The sequence below is a fragment of the Trichoplusia ni genome (assembly GCF_003590095.1).
Source record: "Trichoplusia ni isolate ovarian cell line Hi5 chromosome 11 unlocalized genomic scaffold, tn1 tig00001073_group10, whole genome shotgun sequence".
NCBI classification, from domain to species: domain Eukaryota; kingdom Metazoa; phylum Arthropoda; class Insecta; order Lepidoptera; family Noctuidae; genus Trichoplusia; species Trichoplusia ni.
Window position 1 is genome coordinate 1204 of NW_020799688.1, and position 19356 is coordinate 20559.

The 19356-nt window shown below is 38.1% G+C and overlaps 2 protein-coding genes across 3 annotated transcripts; one reads left to right on the plus strand and one right to left on the minus strand.

Moving 5' to 3' along the window:
* Positions 1-1765: 1765 nt before the first annotated feature.
* Positions 1766-10810, plus strand: LOC113506344 (dorsal-ventral patterning protein Sog-like; the record flags this gene model as incomplete). 2 transcript variants are annotated; one of them, XM_026889189.1, is given in 13 exon segments in its annotated part: positions 1766-1834; positions 1934-2196; positions 2317-2450; positions 3048-3324; positions 3505-3786; positions 4441-4615; positions 5410-5570; positions 5972-6187; positions 6994-7173; positions 7465-7585; positions 7861-8102; positions 8209-8388; positions 8544-10810. In XM_026889189.1, coding segments are annotated over 13 exon segments (2447 nt in total), but the record flags the coding sequence as incomplete, so codon positions are not given.
* Positions 10811-11203: 393 nt separating this feature from the next.
* LOC113506345 (serine--pyruvate aminotransferase, mitochondrial-like) lies at positions 11204-19195 on the minus strand. The gene is made up of 8 exons (XM_026889192.1): positions 18869-19195; positions 17490-17655; positions 16477-16669; positions 15958-16123; positions 12940-13095; positions 12653-12745; positions 11940-12188; positions 11204-11502 (listed from the first exon to the last, which is right to left on the minus strand). The coding sequence occupies exons 2-8, from the start codon at positions 17646-17648 to the stop codon at positions 11349-11351; spliced, it is 1170 nt and encodes a 389-aa protein (XP_026744993.1). The 5' UTR covers positions 17649-17655; positions 18869-19195; the 3' UTR covers positions 11204-11348.
* Between the last annotated feature and the right edge of the window lie 161 nt (positions 19196-19356).

The window sequence follows — 19356 nt, forward strand, 5'->3', positions numbered from 1 at the left end:
ACATGATTATTAATACTAGGAGCATTTATTCTATTAAAATAATTACTCGCAAAGACAGGCAGTTATTGAATATTGACATTTCAAATTAATGGAAAATTATTGAAAAATGTAGAGTCGTTTTTACAATTTGATATCCGATACGTATTATTTATTCCTGTTAAATTGATTTCTTAGGTAATATAACCTTTTTCTTATAACTTTTGTACTGAGAATAAACAGAGTTGTCGTATAATCAGAACGTAGGCCCACATCCTTAGTACTCTGCACACGCGATCCGCTCGGCCGCGCTCACATGTATAGAAATGACTGATTAGGAAAGTGGCCACCGGTATTAGACTAGAAATGGGAAAAGGCTACTCAACATCCTTGCCGTGCAAGTACCAATAAAACTGGCACCAGTTACTGCGAATAACAGTTCGTCGAGCGATATCCGATGACCTTACCGGATGCGTATCGCAGTTGACGTCCAGACGTGTACTCAGGCTCCCTTTGAGGCAGTCTAACTTGCATACCTATGTCATATTTATTCAAAAGTAATATCGTAATCATATATTTAGCCCGATCCGTTTCAGAAAAGCGTAAATCATGCAATAAAATTGATATTTTTAAAGAGCATATACCAAGTAACAAATTTCTTTATGATAGTAAAGCAATTGCATGTTAGAACACAAAACACAGATATTATTGCCATCAAAATTGAAAGAGCAAGAGCATAAAATACAAAATTATCAAATATCAAAGGTTTCTTGAGTTTACGACCACTGCTCTCTACTTCTATCCTGTCCTAATAGACGCTAACTGACATAAACGACTATCTATTTACAACCTAGTCAAGTGATAACTTGCAAGAACACTGAAAACATTTAATTATCATGATTTACATACTATGAAACCGAACTCGGTCGTAATATCGCATAATGTACTTGGTTTTAGTTACGGAAATGTGATAAATATGATTCGCAGCTGAGATGCATTTGGGTTTACGAGCATTTAACGTGCGTACATCTACAAATCGGGTACCAATCAAACTGTCGCACGAAATGTCAGTGCTCTCTCTATTTCTGTCCATAGCAGACCCAACAAGAAAGCTATGCAAAACGCAAATTCTACCGTCGCCGTCTAGACGCCCGCGCCGGTCCTGTTACGATTGAATAACAGTTGATCCAATCAACCCGAATGGAGGGGTCCGGTGGGGTCTTGCGAACAGTGTGGACCTCGCCGGCGACGACGCGACGCTCCCTGTCCGCTATCAATTGATCCAACTGTTGTTTTTATGAGCAATCGTCTTGAGAAAGTGCCCGTCAATACCCAGTACACTTCCACAGGAAAACATTAAGTTATACTGAATAGTAAATGTCATAATTATAAGGTTAACGTCAAGTCTCCGGTGATTAGGTTCTAAAATGCTGATTTTATTTGTCTTTATAAGCAGCAGTCTCGCCGGTATAATAACCATGTCCGTTTATGGTGTTTATAGAATACGTCGTCTTTCACCGTTTTCTTGGAAAGTAATTTCAGAATGGATATTATTTAACGGTAAAATTTAAGGACCTATTTCTCTAAAGTTCTTAGTGGTTTTGGCTGACGGCTTGCAGATATCTCCCTCAGACATAAACTAATAAATCGAATCGCCATTTGATTCTTACACCAGCTGCAAGTCCTTAAGCTGCGTCGACTTGGAAGGCAATTAGTCAAGCGATTAAGCGATGAACGTTTGGGTGAACGTTCCGATTCATTATAATACAATTGAATTGTTTTGTTCCAGCTCCCGACATCGTCCAAGAAGATAGTCCGGTCGTTATAACAACTGATGAGGATGAAAAAAACATGAAATGTAAGTTTTGAAGACAGAAAAATACGTGTTTTGGTAATGCATACAACTTTATTAACTCAAGTATTTTATGAATTTTGAAATCCTGAATCCTTTTTTTAGTTTTCGCATCATTTCTGACGGGCCGGTCCCCGCTGTGCGTCCGGCGTGACGACATGTCCGGGGTGCCGGTAGCACCGGGCGTGGCCACAGCGCGCTTCACCTTCCGCCGTCGTCACCTCTACTGGTCGGTCCTCCTCAGCCCTTCCATACAAAACCAACCTCGAGCGCTCGCCTTCCTCGATCGCGAAGGACGAGTACTCCTAGAACAGTCCCTCAAGAAAATCCCGGGGATACACGCCACTTACGAAGAAAAAACTGATAAGGTATTTCAAGGCATAATTATACGTCATACAGTAAATATACATTCAGTTCCAAGAAATATTGAAGTAGGCAGTCATTAAATACTTGTATGTTATAAACCGAGGAATCTGTGTTGTTTACAGCTTTGCGGGGTCTGGCGTCGAGTGCCGCGCCAGTACAAGACTTTATTAAGAGACGGCGACCTGCATGTGGCTCTGCTGTGGGGCGACGCTCGTAACAACACCATTGATAGCGCTCTGAGTGGCAGAATCGACAGGTAGGTAAGGAATAGGAATTTTAATCGAACATCAACTTTGTACATGCCGCTGACTTGATTTATATTGCCTTATGAGTAATTCCAGACAGCCTCACAAATTGATGTAATAAATATTATTGCAGTAATTGTTCCACTGAATCTATGAATGGCAGTACTGTTCGCCTTGGATTGTAAATTAAATTAACCGCGTGATTAACAACGGAAATCTTTAGGTTCACTATTAGACTTAATTCTGGGAAAAAACCTGAGCGCAGATGTTTTATGACATGCGTATCATACTGTTAGTGGGAACCTAATTGATGTCTAGCTTTAATTGCTTTAGCACTATTCAATAACGTTGATGCAGACAACATAAACATACAGCAATTTAAAACAAGACATTATTATGTTTCTAGGAAAGTAAACAAAAAATAATTTGACCTTATTTTTGGTCAATTAACCTGACTGCGTAGAAAGTTAAGGAAAAATTAATATTTGATCAGTTGTTTATTGCTCCACATTTGGGTCATTACGGCCGGTGCTGAAACTGATCATAAATCTCTGTTATAGTGTGTACCACGTTTGGGGTCACAGTTTTGACATACTTCCTTGTTTTAGGTATCCAGCGCTATCTTCGGAGATGTTCACTACGCTTTTGGAGCCGGAGCATCCTCCCACGTCTATCGGGCAGGGAGCTTGTCGTGACTATCCTGCATTGGAGTACGAGGATGGTTGGTGGGGAGGCACTGCCGTCATCACGGCGGTCGCTGGCGCCACTCCCAGCCTCTACTTGGCTCTGGTCTTCAACGGTGTCTTCCCTAAAACTGCAGTTACTTCTCATCTGGTCAGAGTGATACTCACTTTACCAGAAAAGAATCAGACTATCATTGATCAGGTATATTCATATTTATTTATCTTTTTCTGAAGTGCTGTGTTCATTCAATTTTCTAGCATTGCTTGCTTGGGTCGATGCATGTATGATGGTACTAATATCTGAATTAAAAGTTTCCTTGAGTTAACTGAATACCATTTCAGTATCTTGCAGGTCTTAGATGAATTAATGTGTTTTTTTCAGGTGCAGAGGGTAAGCAAACCCCATTACGATTTTAACGTTTTGGAGGTGTCGACTCCAGTGTCGGCTGCGGAACTGCGGTCTTTGGCTAGAGGCCGACTTTTGCTGACTGTGGAGGCTGTTGGAACTCCAGAGAGGAGAATTGTTGGGAGTGTGAGGCAGAAAGCCGCCTGTGAGGTGTATAATGCACCTCTTGTGTCTGAGAGGCTTCCAGCCACTCCCGCGCCAGAGGGTCTTGCGTTGCTCTACATCGATAAGGAGGGGTCTCTCGTCTATGATATACAGGTACAGCAATTCATAAATAATAACAAAAAAGAATATTTATACTTATTAGAAAAACACTATCTTGTTACAATATAGGAAAAGTTATCGTTCTATTCTTGAATAGGAAGAAAATACAAATACAAGGAAAATGCAGCGAAACATACTGTGATAAGTTATGATTTCGACACATTCTAGATTCAACTACGAGTCATGATATCACCTGACGATAAAAATATGTTTTTTCCACTTAATTATCAATCAGTTAAAAAACATGTAATCATTCCAATGGCTAGCTCGTTTAATTTAGAAGAATTTGAATGACTTTGATGATATTTATCATAAATTAAATTACTAAAGAATCTCCTTAATAGGTTACTTGAGATCGTTAAGGCCCACGATTTATTATAGTTGTATTAGGTACATGACTCGGTTAATGATTTCCCTAATAAAGGTACCTAAATGATTATGAACTGTTTAGTCATTAGAGCCGGTGGTACTATTAGGTATTGGTTGAAAATCATGATGTCTAAATTTTTGGTTTTATCAATGAGCATGTCATTGATAAAACCAAAAATTTAGACATGGGAACCAATTGTCAATAAATGCATGGAGAAGGGAGGATTTATGAAAAAAACCCCAAAATTAATTTAACCTATTGAAATTGCTTGTTTTTAGGTGGATAATTTAGGGATAACAGATCCTAAGATCACTTTGGTGGAAGAGCAAGGCAAGAGGCATTCTCAAGTGGAAATACTGGATACAAGGATTGGTGTGCTGGCGAGACCAAGTGCGAGGATCTTCCAGCCTTTGTATGAAGACCAACTTGCCGTGCATATAAGCGCTGAAACTGGTAAGAGCTGTTCTTTAAGATATCTATAAAGTTCTGGGTACTACATTGTGATTTTTGATTTTAAAAAGTTATCTTATCAAAATCCCACCATTTCTTAATAGAGAAAAAAACAAATGAAAGAAAATACGATATGGTTATAAAATAAGATTAATAAAATATTAATTTCGGTGTATTTTCTGGATATAATTTGGAAAAGGGCTCTAAACGTAACTTCAAACAGTCAAATATTTTAACAAAGTCCATTTGAAATGGGCCCTACTGTTATATTAGGGCGTGTAACCAGGACCTACAGAAGTTTAATCAAGTTGCTAATGATTGTTAATCATGTAAAACTGTATCAAATTACCAATTAATATAAAAATGAGAAAACATAATTTGCAGCTAATTGCTCTTTGTTACTATTGTAAATACGTTATACAAGTTGCTGGTAGTTGGACCCGCGCTCAATTGGAACGAACTTGATTATATTAGGCCTAACCGACTTTATGACGATGCATTGTTGACTTTAATTGAGCGAGTTTATTCTGCAGTAAAGTTGTTAAGCTTTTGATTTGTTCCACTCTAATGATGTTTGTTTACTGAAAACAAATGTGGCAAAGCTTTTAGCTTTGCATTTAATAAATCCGTGAAGAGGAAATTTAATGTAATTTGGTTCAACTTTAAAAGAGGCGATGGCTCCTGAGTTGGTTTTGTTCATTTCAAAATGTAACATTCAACTTCGATCCATAATCTTCAATAGCTTTCTCTTTCAAGTATCAATAGTGCGTTAATTTTATGAATATCGGATATTTCAGGGCCTCCTATTCTTCGTGGTCGCCTGACATCTCGTATGCTCCCTGACGCGGCTGGGTCAGGCCCTGCTCTGCTGCGGAGAACAGGACAAGTTCGTCTACCAGCTGCCATGGCTGGGCTTGCTTGGCTCTCCGTGGATTCGTTGTGTGGATTATATTATGAGGTAAACATTATTTCTAGTCTTCTGAAGTTTACCTGACAATAAAAGTTTGAATAATGATTTGATTCTTAATTCAATGAATATACATAAGGTGCCCTTATAGACTTGCAAAGTATGCTTTATGTAGGAGGTATGCGTTTTACCTTTTTTAAGTAAAAAAAAACTAAAACTTATTTATTTGGCAATAACGCAAAATGTCATCAATAATTAGAAATAATTAGAAATAACTAACTAAATGATAACTTCCATGAGGATAATTGATAATGAAAGAATGCTCCATGTTACTCTGTATTTTTTGGGAGGCGCAACTAGAAAGGCAATTCCGATAAAAACGCGTGTTTAACGCGCAATTAATTGTCAAGGAAAGCACTGAAATTAATAACATTATCTTCTATTTTTATCAGACGGTAGTAACGGGCGGTAACGCTCGGTCCTGGTCATCCTGGTGGTTGGAAGCCAATGCAGGTGGTGACACTGGGGCAAGAGAACTAGGCGGTGAAGAAGGCTGGGTTCTAGAGCCTACTGCAGCAGAACTGGTCGCGCTACATGTTGGTGCGGCGTTCTTGGAGCTTCGGGCTCATGATAATGTCACCGTCATTCTACGCACGCGAGTACCACAGGTAATTATTACCGTACTTTTTTTATAAGTAGCTGTGAATGTCTCATCGATATGTACTATTGTTTTCCCTTTTTTTTTGTGATTAATTGGGTTCAGGTTCTGGTAAAAAATAGATAGAGAGTGCATTATTTTTTTTGGGCATACCACATTTCTATTCATACCCTCGTAGATCCAAGAGCAAGAGTAGAAAGTACATCTAATATGCGGAATAAACCCAAATAAATTACCAAGTATTTCGTCAGTATTTTTTTCTAATTACCCTTTTAATATGATAATCAAGACATTGACCTAATTTCATTGAATGTTTTGTTAATTGTAAAAAACATCCGAAAAAATCAACTTAATATCCTCAGTCATAAAGATTAAGTTAACCTGAACCAATTCTAATAACATTAACTATTAAGATAAGCTTTACCTGACTAATTAATCGATTAACAATTTGTTTATGCCGCGACAGATTGGAAATATATATGGTGAGTTATGAATACTAACATTCTATGTAGACAATGGGGATGATAATTGGGTGTCATCATTATCATCGTCAAAATTTAGACACACGTATTTTTTCCTTTTTCTATACAGCAACAATTGGCATCGATAAACTGCTGACGTACTGATATCGTAAAATGTATACAAAATCGTGACGTCATGCGTGTGTTCCATCTCTGTTAATTCATAATTTTTTTGTTTACGAAAAAAAAAAAACGTATTGTTTTAAATTCCAAGAGAGACGCAAAAAAAAGTCGTCGTCCCCATTCGAATTTTCGAAAATGCTCTTTAACAATTTCCTTTGTTGTTTCATTCCAGATAAGCGTGCCAACATCTTGCTTGCCCGCGGTGCCGGGGACTTCGGACAACGAGCTGAATGCCAAGTACACGCCAGGACCAATGGAAGACCAAATCACGGACCTGTTCCGCCTCAATGTCAACTATTGTACGCAGAGGGATAAGTTCTACAAACTGGGAGAAACTTGGACAGATACTGAGGTAAGAGTTGATGCTGTGATAAGTTTCTTTTGACAGTATTAGACGTCTTAGATTCTAGCACATGAAACTATGACCTTGACTGACTATTAAGGATATCTCAATGTAACTTCTTTTAGGGTTTTAAAATAAAATCAAAAAAATCAGTTATGTTTGCTTAAACATTCTTATCGTTTTCCATGTTTTCTTTTGCAAATACCTCGATTTGGTATTTGAAATGTGATGTATAGTATGTATAATGCCTGCTTCATAACTAGTTTAGGATTTTTGAAGAAACTATTTTTATCTTTTCAGACATGTTCAAAATGTTGGTGCGTCTTGGGCATGCCGCGGTGTGAGCCGGTGCAGTGCCCACCTGTGAATTGCCTCGTCCCGACCATCAAGCCGCCAGGACAATGCTGCCCTATTTGCACAAGTAAGTTGACTAATCTTTTACCACAGGTCGGACCTTGAAAACCCCTAGAAGTACTATAAGGTAAGGCCAGACCAGAGAAAGAGCTCTGCTTCAAGCTGTTGAATGTCTTTAGTTAGGGAGACTCCTTGATATCACGTTTCCCCAGGAAACTATAATTAAATAAAGATTCATTAAATTTCCTGCTTACCATGTCTTTTCATATTTAAGTATACACTAAATATTACATAATAAAAGGTTCCTGTGATAGTGTACTAATTAAATTTTACTGCTTCCAGACTCCACGACTGCGGTATGGTCGGAGAACGGCAGCTGCCAACTAGCTGGACAGAGCTACGCGCCAGGATCATCATGGCATCCTTACCTGGTGCCCGGCGGGTACGACACCTGCGCCATCTGTACCTGCAACTTTGCCACCAGGCAGATACAGTGCCCTAGGGTGAAGTGCCCGCCTCTACGCTGTAGCGAGAAGGAAGCCTACAGACCTGATAAGAAGGCCTGCTGTCGTCTGTGTCCCGAGGTAAGCGAAGAAGAGATTTTAGATTATTTGGAAAAACAGATTACGGTGAAATTAATCTAAGTGTTCACTGATGATGTTGATATCAAAATTTTCATTGCTTCTTTAGGTAAAGGCGAAGAAACCGGATGAAGAAACTCCGAAAGACCAGGGGGCGCCACGTACAGCAGATGAGATTTTGGCAGAAGGAGGGTGCAAATTCCCCGATGGGCCACTACCCAACGGCAAGGAGGTGCACCCCTCCATACACTCACACGGGGAGCAGAGATGCGTCACGTGTCGGTGCAAGGTAATTTGCATTTTAGTCACCTTAGTCCGCGGAAAGACTTACTTTCTACCTACATGAAATTAAGCCTTATCTGATAATCATAATAGAAAAGAAAGAAGTAGGTTTTCATGTCATCAGTTGCATGTGTTTTAATGTGTTGTTTATCTGGCTTGCAGGATGGAGAAGTGACGTGCGTGCGCAAGCGGTGCGGGCGCGCGGCGTGCGCGCGGCGGCGGCGCGTGGACGCGTGCTGCGCGTGCCCGCGGCACCGGCGGCAGCGCGCGCCGCGCCCCGAGCGCCCCGCGCCGCCGCCGCCCAGCTGAGCGCCCGGCCGCGCTGCCCGGACACAGTATTACTGCGCCCGACCACCCCGTCTATACCCCAGACTGCTCGTAGGCTAAGTGAGTGACTATAGACTGACATATTTTTATGTACTCGTGCGATTCGAATGTGTCTCTAGTTTTAGTTTGCGTCATCGGTGACGCGTCGTCGTCGAACCGAACGATCGCGGTACGATTGAAACGCTGACTAAAGTTTCTGCCAACGGAATACCACTTTGTTTGCACGAGTATGCATAGTACAGATTTTAATTTGCTCTAGTTGATAACAGACAGTTTTCGAGTAATAAAAATGATTTGTACAATATAAAGTATGAGGCTCGGCCAATTAGAGGTTAATAGTCGTGATCGGAGTGATTGTGGAGTGGTGGTGTTGGCGCCGGGCGTTCGGTTCGGCGGCGCGCGAGGTATCGGTGCTCGGTACTCGGCGGCAGAGGGTCGGCCGCGCGGAGGCTCGGACTCGATCGGCGACAGGCGGTAGCTTTACTGTGTATTATTATAACGGCGTTGAATATTTACTTACCCACCGGTATTTTAATTGGTATTATGGTAACCCAAAATTTAGGCGCATTACATCATCCGATACTGATTCGTATTATTTTAGTGGTAGGGCTCGATGCTCGGTCGTTGGACAAGGATTGCGAGCGCGGTCGATAACAGATGTGCCATATTTTCTTAAATGTAAATATAAATTATAATACTAATTATGTGCATATTTATTTACGTTTCTATTGTATATGATACGGGATAACCGCACGTTTAGGTAGTCAAGTATGAACCATCACAAATGCTATTTAATTGGTCGCCTTGTTTGTGCATTTGCTTTTAGTTTTGTATATCTATATTTAATACCACACAACGTGTCTGTCGTGACCGGTAACTTCTATTACCTGCGTTATATTATCTAGTTGTAGTACTGTTGACGAGGAGGTATTTAAAGTTAATTTATAGACATGTGATTATGGAATTAATGTTGCTTCAAGATGGAATGTAATCCCAGTTTATTACACGTATCCGACAGCTTTTAGGGACTCTTAGCACTGGTTATAAGTTATATACACTTGCGGATACTTTTCAATACATACCTATATCATATTAATTCTATGTTTGTCTAAAGGTATTTTGTAAATATTTATTTCATTTTATAGTCTACATAACGTATTGTACCGATATAAATCGATATAAATAAGATAGTTTACGCAAATTACGTGACTAGTTTTGTTTAATTACTAAGTTGACGGTTTAGTTACGTAATTAAGGAAGCTAGTCCAAATGTTTCGATGTGATGGATGTGAATGCCATGTAGCTAGCGATACGTCTGTTTTCAATACTGATTATAATAGGAATTTATTACTATTAAGTTGCAACCGTGGTAACGTAGTCACTAGGTGTCAAACAATAGAGTCGTAGTGTTCACGTTAGGGACAGAGACGCCTTTATATGTTATGCGCGGGCGCTTGGGGCGGCTTCATAAATTGAAATTGGAATTAAAAAAACGTTAAAGTTTCACACCTAGTGATAACGAAACCAAAAGGTAATATAATTAAAGTGCAAACCGCACATTTTTTAGTAATTCGACTTTTTTCGCGAGAGACCATTTACCAAAAAGTTGTAAATTAAAGATTGTTTTTCACATTTCGTTGTGGGTTCTAGTCCAGTCAAAATTATGTGGAGTTGTTGTATAATAATGTTACATTGGCTATTATTTTAATATAATTTGACATAACGAGAATATCACTCGATTAAGCAAGAGTTATCTTGGTTCTAATATATTTTTTGTATAATCTAACAATAGAGGAGTAACCGATGGCTTGCGAATAACAAAACTAATAGCCATACAAGATACTACGAACTCGCTTTTATTGCATTGTTTTTTCTATTAAATAAACTGCATTAAATACCGGTATAATGGTATGTAACCGGATGATATTCATATTATTTTTATTTAAAACTGTATTAATTAATATTTGAAATTCAAAATGTTTTTTTTAAACAAAATGTTACATATTTGTGGTATAATATCACACAATTTGGGTTGTCGAGGTGCATCCAGTCAATAGTTTGTAACCATCATACATTGATATGAAATAAATGACCTGTGAACATTTATGTCTTTGACTTCCATTTCTTTACCCTTTATGAAAAAATATTTCTTCAAAGTGATGTCAAATGCCTTCGTTTTTATACTGTAGATGATCTGAACCTGCATTATACAAAAAACTTTTGGCTCAGCAAAATTTTGTAGCTATTGACACGATGAGAAGAAGGTGGTGCTTCAGAAAAAGACTCATCGACGGCTGTATTAAGTACCTTGCAAATACAGGTAGTGTAATTGTAACAAAGAAACGATTGAGTAAGTATAAAAAGTACTTTGCAAATGAAACATTTTCCGGCCCCTTTAGTTCAAGACTAATTGTAAAAAATGTTACCACACCACTAGCAAAAACAGAAAAGTCAACGCTTAATTGGAAGGAAGGCGAGTGCAAAAAACTTTTCAATTCTTAAACAAAAAATTTTAATTAAGGTTGTGCACAACTTTCGAAAATACATGGTTGCTGTTTTACCTTATACTATGTACGCATTTAAACGTATAAGATCAATATATATACATATATCAGTATTTATCTTAAATAATACAAATATTTAAAGAGAAGACTTCTTAAGAGCTACAAGCGTATCCACCATAGCGTCAACCACAGCATCAACAACCTTGATGGTTGAGTTGACACCCATGATGCCGACACGAAGAGCTTTGCCTGCGGTCGGTCCAAGGCCGGCGAATATCAGGATGTTGTGCCTGTGACAAATAAACTTGTATTAGAACATAAATTGTGGTATCCGACTGTTATTTGCACATCTTTGGCAATAGAAGCGTGAAAGATTGACTGAGAGGTATCGTATTGCCTAGGTAACTGGGGTTAGTAGGTCGGATAGACAGTCCCTCTTTGTAAACTCTTATACTTAGTTACATCTGGTAAGAATGGAAGTCGACCGCAACATAGTTAACCCGTCAGGAACTAACTCCTTTTCACCAGCTTTCTTTCAATTTTGTAAGAAGTTTTATATTTGTCTATAATTCTATAATAGATTTAATTTACCTTAAAGTTTTTTAGTATCGTAGCTTTTATTTGTAGGTTAAAATCACGTCCGTCACAAGAGAGCAAAATCTATATAAGAAGTGAAAATATGACAAAGATTTTAGTATGAGTAATCCTCAGACATTATGAAACTTACTTAGCTCTCATATATTTAACGAACTCCAAATAATCGTATCCTTTAGGTAGGACTACAGTCGTTACTGTTGCCAAGCGGTCTTCTGGCTTCGGGATCAGGAAACCAAAGGTGTTCTCCCGAAGGCGTTTGTGGAAGTAAGCAGTACTGGCAGCGTGCCGCGCCCACGTCGCTGGTAAAGTCTCCTTGCTAATCTCTTGGAGACAGCACCGGAGAGCCCAGAATAGAGGAGGGCTGATGGTGTGGTGGTATCTGAAGATATACAGGAGTAAGTAATTGGAAGTTTTAGTTGAATGAGGATTATTTTTCTTTATTAATGTGATCTGCACTTTTTTTTAGTAACCGCAATATTCACTGAAGAAAATGATTTTTTAGAACTTTTACGTCACTGATTGTCGTTGGTATTCTTGAAGAATAACTAAGTTTGCCTGGGTTAGAAAATAAAATTGACCAAGTGACCATGATACCTGCAAAGGTGTCGAAACGTCGGGAACTAAAACCAAAAATTAAACCGAGATAAAATCCGTAAAAGTCGTTTCATTTCAAGTGACCAAAATTTCCAAGTAATTCGACGATTTGCCCGTACTTAAATCAAGTCAAGAAAAATCATTACTGTTATCTGTCATTACCTTTGTAAGTACAAAGGTAGGTACGTAAGGCAGGCAGGAGACTAAGTGTTAATAGTTGCATAGTCGGGAACAAAGTAAAATACTCACGCTCTTGTATTCCCGTAGCAGTTCCACTGTTGGGCTAAAAGTTTGATGTCGAAGTAGAAAGGAGGCTCATGCTTCCTCGTCTTTATTTTTTGCCTGAAAAAAAAAATTGAAATAAAAAAAATAAACACGTCTTTTTCTTGACTAAATACACTTACATTTCTTTCCTTCATTAGCCCAGAAAAACGCAACCAAACATTTTCAATGCGCAATGTAGAGCTTCATTCATTCCAAGTACTATTCATTAAACTTTTACTCCATAATTAATGTACCCAAGTTGATGAACTTACTCGGCTCGAGCACTGAATGCCACAGGAGAGATCCCAGCTGGCCCGCTGAATGCTTTCTGTGTGGAAGTGTATACGGCGTCCACCCCCCACTCATCCATGAAAAATGGTACTGCGACAAGTGACACGACAGTATCCACTAGTAAAAGAGTTCCGTATCTGGAGACAAGAGAAAAATACATTTAGAGAAAATAGACCTTTTAATTTTCCTTTTAAACAGTACTGCATGTAACTACGCTTCACATAATTGGATTTCCATAATGATTTCATGATTGAGTTGCGGTAACCCAAAATTTTTCTGATTTTGTACATGCTAAATCACTCTATTGCTTTCACATTTTTCTATTTTATCATACCTCAACATTATCTATAGTTCTCAATATCAATAATGTTCAAAAATTACTGTTATTCATTCCTAAATTCATTATTCTTAAGCCATTTGTACGGAACCCGTAACTTACTGTAAAAATACTTTAAGGTAAATAATATCGATGTCTATAAACGGCACACTCAAGAACCATTAAAAATTAAACAGAGCAATACCTATCTATGATATTTCGACAAAAAAAAGTTTTAGTCAAAGGAAGTATGTGTATTTGGTATTTCGAGACACTGTATTATGTATGTGATGTGATCTCCGACATTTATTTGGCCGGTATTACAGGGTTTATCCTTCTTTATTGCGAACCTCATTTCAAGTCCGAACGCGTGATTGCGTGATATTTACTATGTGGGTATATCAACTACTTATGGCCAGTTTTTTTAGATAACCTTGAAATATGAAGTAGGGTCGTCGATGATACATTTTAGCTTTATTTGCGTATATTTTCACCGTGTTAGTACAGAAGAAGTCGTTGTCGCTGGTTAGAAGCGTAACTCTTTATTTGTTTTATAGACTTCTTTTAATGAGTTTAATGCGTAAGTTTAATTCGTAAATAAACGTAAACAAAACGTTTATTTACGAATTTTTCTACCAAAATTTTTCGAACAAAGATTTCTACAAAAAGTCTTGGCGTGTTAATCATCCGCTGCAAGTTTAGTTATTATTGTATAGGTTTAATAACTAAACTTGCAGCATAAAAGGCATTATTGAGAAATAGAAGTTGGTCTTTTTTCAAACTTTCATTTTCTCACTAATTAGCACAGCAGAAGCATTATTTACTCAACTAATGTTCTGCAGGTGAAAAATTATTCAAGCTGAACGTCTCGTTTAAGAAATAAAGAGAATTTTAAAACAGTCGGAATCACCGAAAACTTTTTATCTTAACTTCTACCGCGCTTGGTATTTTCCACTGTATGCTAATTGCAGACTCCTTCACAGGATGCAATTAAAGAGTTTTCAACTCGAACGTATTCAGGAGACCTAGATCTAAGTAAAAAGCCAAGTCAGGAATGAAAGAGACAACGAGCGTAATTAAATTGTTTGGGTTCCGTGTTCCAGTTCTCTCGGCCAATCAAATACTTTTTCTGCTAAAGTTCGCTGCTTTTTTAATTTAGAAGTGAAAGGTCGACAAGAGAAATGGTTTTACCGCAGATTGGATAGAACCCGGATTTGTAATGCGGTTTTTATAACTGTTCGTTTATTTGACAGAAGGGGCTCAAGATTCGAGGAATTCGATAAATTAGGGGTATTGCAATGTTATATTTGTTACGGCAAAAATCAATTTGTTTTGATTAAAATTGTTCCATGGTGAAATTACGTACCTACTATGTATAAGAATAGCAAATATATCTGACGATATAAGTAAAGGTTTTTTTAATTATAGGTACGTAAATAAATGGGCTACATAGCACTGATAGAGTTTTTCAAATCTGACTTATACGTCCATAGATAAGTCCGTTCATACAAAGAAACTATTCGTGTATAAAAATGTCTAGTATTCACGTAGATATGCGAATAAAAATTTCGTTACATATTTCATCTTATTTGTTTATTAAAATTAAGATCAAATATCGGTATCCATAATATAAGTAAGCATTCCTTAGTAATTTCTAAACTTCGTCACTCTGGGCATCTAATTAATACACGATACTTATGATAAACTTTATCGACTTGCATACAAACTTGCATGGAACAAATCAAGAAAACAAGTACACATAAAAACGGCTGTAGTTATCTCTAGAAGTCACGCGTCTGTAGCGAGAGGGCTGACCGAGCCTAGACTAAGTGTAACTCGATAAACACGTGGCACCTTAGTACCAACTCAGACCAAAACTATTCCTGTTGTGGGAGCAAGACAGCACTATGCGCCATGTAGAGCACTGTCCCGCTTCAAAAAACCAAATATCGTACTTTATCACGTAGTGGTAGCCCCCCTGATCTTATTCTATTACGAGCCATTATCCTTTCTTTGTGAACTAGTCGTAACTAGGTATAGTTGCCGATTCCATTATCCCTTATTTGCTCTAGAAAATAACAGTCGTAGTATTTTTTTAAGCGAGCTCTTTTCTCGTCGAAGCTAATGAGTAAATAAAGGTGTTTTAATAGTATCATGGTGTGGACTGTTACTACTGAAATTTCCTATCTGTTTTTATATAGAAATGAAATAGTAGAAATGTTGTCTCATGTAACGCAATTATCGGGTATTTACTTTCGATAAGACAGGTCCACAATTATAATAATAATGTTCCACAACTTTCTTACAACGCCATCTTGTCTGAACCTAAGCAAAGCTTGTATTATGAGTACTAGACAACGCTTAAACCTACTTAGATATTTCTAAACACAAACATAATATTATAGAAGAATTACACAAAGACACACGGCAAATCATTGTGCTCATCACACAATAATTTGTCCTGGGTGGGAATCGAACCTGTGAAATCCGGTAAAGCAGTCAAGGCAACTAGCCGCTAGAACAACAGGCCAGTCAAGGAATTGGAGTCAGTCAATAACATCTTTGACAAGTTCTACCATCTAAAATCTCACATGATAAATAGAAAATACCAGCCTATGAGACGTCCCACAGCTGAGCTAAGGACTGCACATAATAGAAGTGTAAAAAAATTAAAAAGGCTTACTTGTGACACAGATCCCCTAAACCTTCAAGGTTCTGTACGGTTCCAGTTGACGAGTCTCCGTGGGTGATGAACAGGGCTGTGGGACGGAACTTCTTGAGCGCTGGTTCCAATTGCGCAGGAGTGAAGGTCGTGTCAATTGGAATGGTGACGGTCTCTGTCTTGATACCTGGGAGCAAGTAAGTAATCGGTATATGAAAATTGTAATGAATATGAATATCAATAAATCGTAATTACTTATAACAAAGATTGGCAACATTAATGGTTAAAAGAGTGGGAGTTGATTAATGATATTTTTCTCATAAGATGATAGAAATTTATAAGTCAAGTGATTCATATTTGTCCTTTTCTCAATTCGATTCAAATAACTGATCGTAGAAATGGACTCTCCTTTTAGCCCAGAATCCAAACCATAAATTTTGATGAAAGCTTGTATAAAAGCTAGGAGTAAACAAGACTCACGTAAGTTATTGAAAAAAAAAGAAATCATTTTATTCTATCATAGTGTATGTATGAACTTACCATATCGGTTCGCCATAATGAAAGCCCTTTGGTCCCATATGCCTCTTGAAGCGATGAGTAGAGTTTCACCGGGACCCACCAGGTTGCTGATAATGGTCTCCATGCCAGTGTGACCGGACCCGCTCAAGGCCAAAACCAAATTACTCCTAGTTTGGAAAACATATTGTAAGCCAGCACGAATGTCGTCTGAAGCCTGGAATAATCAAAGGAAATTATTTTGATAAATTTTCAATACAGGAATAATGACTGACTAACTCAATGGAACTTCTGAGTTTACTTGCATAATATCGTAGTTAAGAGCTATGCCATCCTATTGATAATTTAAACTGAATGTATGGATGTTTGTACCTCTTTCATGGACTTGGTACACAGATAGTTTATAACTAGAACTAAAACATAGGATAGATTTTTATCCCGATTTCGTATTCCTGTTTAACCATCGTCGATTTGTAGCGCTCCTATATTTTTTATTTTGAATATAATGATGTAAATAAAAATCCTAACTTCATGGTCAGTAAGTAAGTAAGGGTCGGAATATTCTAGTTTACTCTTTGCAATATGACAGTCTGACATAGCACGGTCTTGTGTACGATCCCTTTGTAATGAGGTCAAACTCAAAAGGGTTGTTTACATACTCCGTAGAAAAGAGAAGTGTATGCAATTTAACACTACGGGGCTATATCATCCGTTATTCGTACCTGAGTGAGGTTAAATTCAAGTATAAAGAGAAGAAACAAAAAATAGAGACTTATACATTTTTTTTAATGGGAATAAACGGCCTACATCTCGTTTGGACTCATGCAATGTAAAACCATTTAAGTAAGTGGGTTTTGTTCAAAAAGAGTCAATTTTCGACAAATGAAGTGTATTCTAGATATATTTGTCGATAAATAATGTAAAATTAACGTTTCCCCACTTTTACTTTTAACTTAAAGCAGTTAAAGCATTTTTTTCAATAATTTAAAACCATTTAAACTATAGCGATCTGGAACAGTGCCTTTGAGTAAACTTACTTTAAAAAGTTCATCACAGATGGGCGATAGGATAGGTTTGGTGAGGGCTTGAGCGACGGAGGGCCAGACGTCACTGGGCCCTGGACCACATAGCAACGGCTTCACAAACTCCCGATCCACAATCTTGGGGGGAGGCACGGTCAGCTTGTGGCACGACATGATCGATCTGCAATAATGAATCCAAATGTTACTATCATGTGTTGTTAATACATGCAGTAATGATGGTCGTGGTAGAATACATTAGGGTCTTGCTAATAACCAGTAATTACTTAATTGTATTGGCATAATAATTATGAAAGTAGCGCGACTTAATAAAGTATATCAATGTTTTATTCCATATGTTTCGTCTGCATCGTGGTTTAGTGCATTAAGCAACTACCGACTCTAATGAACACGTAATTGGTCAATAATCCTGACTAATAACGTACTAAATGCGTTCTAATTGGGCATACTATTTGCATCCGAATGTTATTACAAGGGAGTCTCGCCAAGAACAAGCGAGTGTCGAGTGAAATTATCTCGCACTCTGTGACCGATATTCTGCACAAGTATCCGTGAAGTTTGGTTACCGGAATCGGGTTAATGTTTAGATTTAGTGCTAATAGGGTGGTTGTAAATTTGCTGCAATGTTCTGGCGCTATCGGATGGCACATTTGGCAAGAGCGGCTCGCCCCGGGCGCGCGACGCTTGCCAGCCTCATATTTGTTCCACATGCTATCGTTCGTGTCGGTAGCCTGCGGTTTAACAATTGTTTTTATGTCCCGGTTTAACATTAATTCTGTACATGTTCCGTAAAAAACGGGACACGAAGGTATGTATAATAACGTTTACCCGAGTCGGAGATAAGGGGGGTCAAGAGTGCATTTGGCAGCGAGCGCGAGTATTGACACGATAGTACGTCACTCGCGCTAGATCAGGGTTATGTAATACTAAGACGTGGAATGAAGATCGAACGAGCGCAATGTTGTCTCGACAAATTGATTCGATTCCCATCGCGACTGTCGAAGCGATCCCGGCTTCCCGGTGGGACAAAGCGAACGAGAGGAACGAGTCGCGCGCCCCGGCGGGGCAGACCTCACGCTCGCGCCGACACGACCCCGACAGGAGTATCATCTTCTCACCAGATCACCCGTGAAATGTCACTGATCAATATTTACTGGTTTACACTTTTCAACCGGCTTTGTGTTTGCGATTTCCTATCGAATGTAGGATTCGGTTGAGAAAGATTTGTTGTTATGAGGACGAATTCGTTTCGCAACTCGAAACCTATAAAAATATTATAGGTTTCGATTTGTTGTTGTTGAAATTACTCGTAAACGTCTAAACGTTTTGGTTAAACCATAACATTAGATAGATAAATAATAATATTTGGTACTTACCTGAAACTTTTAGTTGTTTAAAGTTCAATATTTAAACACAGTGACCTTTCTAATTACTTATTGAATTGATGTCACATTGATGTACATAAAAAAAGTCTTTTTAATTATTTTATTGTACCTAATTCTCGTATAAACTTAAGGTCCGCGTGTTATCGTGTTGTATCACTCGGATGACGGACTATGACTGACGAAGAATCGATCTTTGTTTTATAGTAATAGTTTCCCATGATAACAAACTTTAGGTGCCTACTTATACATCGGTATTCGTAGGAACTTTTAAATGTAGGTATTCGTGGGAGGTAGATTTCGTCACAACGTTTTATTTTTGCGATATAGTCGGCATAGTTCGGCTCTGCTATTGGGAAAGGATCTTTTTTTCTTAAAAATAAATCAATAATAATAAAATTAATCGTATAACGTTCATATTCCTCACTTATTTTCGCCCATACGTAGTCGCATTTTATCATTTTCCGTAAGTAATTGCTGTT

Bases quoted from the DNA above. Each gene is read 5' to 3' on its own strand.
- LOC113506345 (XM_026889192.1), bottom strand. From the start codon at position 17,648: ATGTCGTGCCACAAGCTGACCGTGCCTCCCCCCAAGATTGTGGATCGG. The intron at 16,124-16,476 runs GTAAGTTCATAC...ACTTGCTCCCAG, and splicing joins CATTATGGCGAACCGATATG to GTATCAAGACAGAGACCGTC. The intron at 12,746-12,939 runs GTAAGTTCATCA...TTTTTTTTTCAG, and splicing joins GCATTCAGTGCTCGAGCCGA to GCAAAAAATAAAGACGAGGA.